The 3746-nt window shown below is 37.5% G+C and overlaps 1 protein-coding gene across 1 annotated transcript in view; it reads right to left on the bottom strand.

The window, feature by feature from the left end:
• The window catches only part of kirrel3b (kirre like nephrin family adhesion molecule 3b), a 314289-nt gene that overhangs the window by 258039 nt on the left and 52504 nt on the right, over positions 1–3746 (bottom strand). Inside the window, exon 5 of the mRNA XM_037677772.1 lies at positions 1337–1442. Coding sequence (XP_037533700.1) covers positions 1337–1442 — 106 coding nt within the window. The remainder of the gene's footprint in view (positions 1–1336; positions 1443–3746) is intronic.

Genomic DNA, 3746 nt, shown 5'->3' with positions numbered 1-3746 from the left:
GCTAGCAGGATTATGCTGCTAACAGGACCACACTGCTAGCAGGATTATGCTGCCAACAGTACTGCACTGCTAGCAGGATTATGATGTTAACAGGTCCACTGCTAAAGGTATCATGCTGATAACATGACCACACTGCTAACTGCACCACTCTGCTAACAAGACCATGCTGCTAAGCTGACCACACTGCTAACAGGACTATACTGCTAACAGGATCATGCTTCTAACATGATCACACTACTAACAGAACCTCATTGTTAACATGAATATGCTGCTAACAGGACTATGCTGCAAACAGACCACGCTGCTAACATAGTTTCACTGTTAACATAGCCACTCTGCTAACAGGACCATGCTGCTAACAGAACCACACTGTTAACATGAATATGCTGCTAACAGGACTATGCTGCAAACAGACCACGCTGCTAACATAACTTCACTGTTAACATAGCCACTCTGCTAACAGGCCCATGCTGCTAACTGCACTACTCCACTAACAGGGCCATTCTGCTAACAGGGCCATGCTGCTAACAGGGCCATGCTGCTAAGAGAACCTCACTGCTAACAGAACCACTCTGCTAACAGGACCATGTTGCTAAAAAGTAACAGTGTTTTTAATACTAGTTTTTATTTTAATTGCTTTTTATTGTTGTATATTCTTGTTTGTACTCTACATGTTGTCTGTCTAAAACAGGCCTCGCTTGAAAATGAGTTCTTGTGATGCAATGAGACAACCTGTATAAATAAAGGTTAAATACAAAATAAAAATTTAGTTTTTAAACAGAAAAAAAAGCTTTCCCTCGACCATCAAAAAGCTGACAGATCCCTGCGGACAGGAGCTGTCTGTCTACACAATCTAAAAAACAAAAATGTGTAAACATGACTTTTTTCTTCGTTGCTATGCAAATTAACCTTTCAGCACTGCTCTTCCACACTGACGCATATTTTACAGTTCAGGGGAGACGGTGTGATTGTGAAGCCAACAGTTTTCAACAGAGCCCCTGTAAGACTTTGCAGCAGCCTCGTGGAACATGACAAGCTTCCCCAATTGATTTTTCTGTGATATATTTCCATTACGTTTTTCATCTGTGTTTCATTGTTTTCTGTCCTCTCGTTTCAAGTAATGGTGTCATGGAATCATAAGAAGGTGTTTGACAAAGATTAATGCCATCAATGCGGAGTGTTAAATGTGACTTGGTGTGAAAATTATTTTCTCACCAACTTACATCGATCAGAAAAGACCTCATTAACTGAAGTGCTTCTCGTTCTCCCATACATTATATAACCATTTGTGGTGTGTGGAGAACTTGTGTGACATGGCTCGGTTTTATGGTCTCACCTATAAAGTGTAACAGGAGGGTTGGCCTTTGCGGAGCAGTAGAATTTCACCATATTGCCCTCCAACACCGGCTGAGGATCCACAGAGAGATTGACGAGTGGGAGATCTATAAAAAAAAACACCAGAGAAATAAAGTATTACACAAACAGCTTCCTGCTGAAACACAGTGAAGTGAAATTGAAACCGCAGACAGATACTTAGTTTCTAATGCAGTTTGTGGCTAAATAAGTGATGAAAACAGATGTGACTGCAGAAAAAAGTACCACATATGCTATATTGGGCTGTTCCACAAATATAATAAACATGGTTTCCTCCTAATCCTAAAAGTATATTATTGTAATCTTTGGAGCTTTAATGACAACGCATCTCAATTAGTGCCAGGATTATTCATGAATAATTATCTTTCTTTATTTTGTATTATCTATGTTGCCTACCAGGTGTCTACGCTGATGTTTTTGAACACTGGAATTTTTTTAAACATTTTTATTTTTCCAGGATTCGGATGGAACGTTTACTTGTGTTGCCTTAAAGCGCGAATGAAAGGAGAAACTGAAATGATAATGAGTTTCCCTTAAACAATGAATTGTGAGCAGAGAAAACGGTCCACAATACTGCTTTAACAACCTTATTGATACAACACAATTATACCACTTAAGACTACAAATATTCAGATTATGCAAATTCAATAAACAACTCCCTAATTGACAAAGAAGGGATTTTTTTTTTTTTTTTTTGAAGATACAGATTCATTTCCATATGAAGCCCGTTCTAAATGAAACTAACAAAGCTATTTACCTTACATGGAGGATGAATTTCAAGCAGGTAAAGTTTTGTCAGGTGTTCTCAGTACGCTGTGGCTGTATTCTGTTCAGAGCCTCTACAGAACTAAGATCATCATTAATGAGTTGCCTTAAGTGGTTTCAGTGCTTTGTGTTCAGAGAAAAATCATCGGAACATTTCAACAAAATTAATTTTATTATTTATTTATTTATTTTTGCTGTCAGTTTGCAAATAAAAAAGTCCTAAGATTTAGAGTTTATGTCTTTGTTTTTCGTTTTTATTTTAAATAGCAAACAGAATATGAAGATAAAGAAAAAAGGAATGAGTAAAACCTGTAGGGTTTCTCTCAGGGATGGGGGATGGAGCGGAGAGGGATTGGGAGGCTGTACATTTTCACTTAACCATCAATATTTGGAGGTCATAAAACCTTACAAATATACAATAAAAGCAAATATTGTTTTTACATACAGTAAGTATATACACAGGTGCATCTAAAAAATAGAATAACTAATATAAAAAAGTAAATTTTTTTGTCACTCACTTCAGAAAGTGAAAAAAAAAACAACAACATGGATTTATTACACATAAACTGAAATATTTCAAGCCTTTATTTCTTTTCATTAAGATGATTATGGCTTACAAAAAAAATAATAATAATCAATGTCTCTGAAAATTTGAATGTTCCACAGGCAGCTTCTGGTACCTTTGTCAGTGTGGGCAGGAGCCAAGTCCTGCTGGAAAGTGAAATCAGCATCTCCATAAAACTTGTGACTAAAAGGAAGCATGAAGTACTTTAAAATGTCCTGGTAGATGCTGCGTTGACTGGACTTCAGAAAACACAGTGAACCAACACCAGCAGAGGACATGGACCCAAACCATCACTGACTGTAGAAACTTCACTCTGAACTTGAAGCAACATGGAATCTGGACTTGTCCATTCTTTTTTTTTTTTTTTTTCATTTACCCTTTATTTATCCAGGTAGTCTCATTGAGCCACGAGAACTCATTTTCAAGAGAGACCTGTTTAGGGAGCAGATGATGGGGGTTAAGGGCCTTGCTCAGGGGCCCAGAGTGGGATGAATGAGGGTGGAGGGAGGTGTGGCTGTTCCACCTTTTCCACCCACATTTTTTCTTATGTTGACGGTGCCGGGAGTTGAACCTGCGACTTTCCGATCACAAGCCCATCTTCTAACCTCTGTGCCACCACTCCCCCATTCTTCCTCCAGACTCTGAGATCCTGATTTGTAAATGACATGAAGAATTTACTTTCATCTGAAAAGAGGACATCAGACCACTGAGCAACAGTCCAGTTCTGTGTCTCCTCATGTTTCTGGTTCAGGAGAGGCTGGACTTCAGGAATGAGACATTTGTAGCTCATGTCTAAAAGTTAATCAGCTGATTAGAGTGTGACAATATTGAACCTCTTCACAGTATTTTAATTGTCTCTGGCACTGAATTTAGGTTTTTCATTACTTGTAAGCCATAATCATCAAAACGACAAGAAATAAAAGCTTGGCATACTGTATGTCAGTCTATGTGTGAATGAATGAATGAAACAATGAACCTATTATATATATATATACAGTATATATATATATATATATATATATATATATATATATATATATAT

The sequence above is a fragment of the Nematolebias whitei genome, chromosome 6 (genome assembly GCF_014905685.2).
Source record: "Nematolebias whitei isolate Nwh7 chromosome 6, NemWhi1, whole genome shotgun sequence".
Taxonomy (NCBI): Eukaryota; Metazoa; Chordata; class Actinopteri; order Cyprinodontiformes; family Rivulidae; genus Nematolebias; species Nematolebias whitei.
This window is presented reverse-complemented; position numbering and strand designations above follow the sequence as displayed.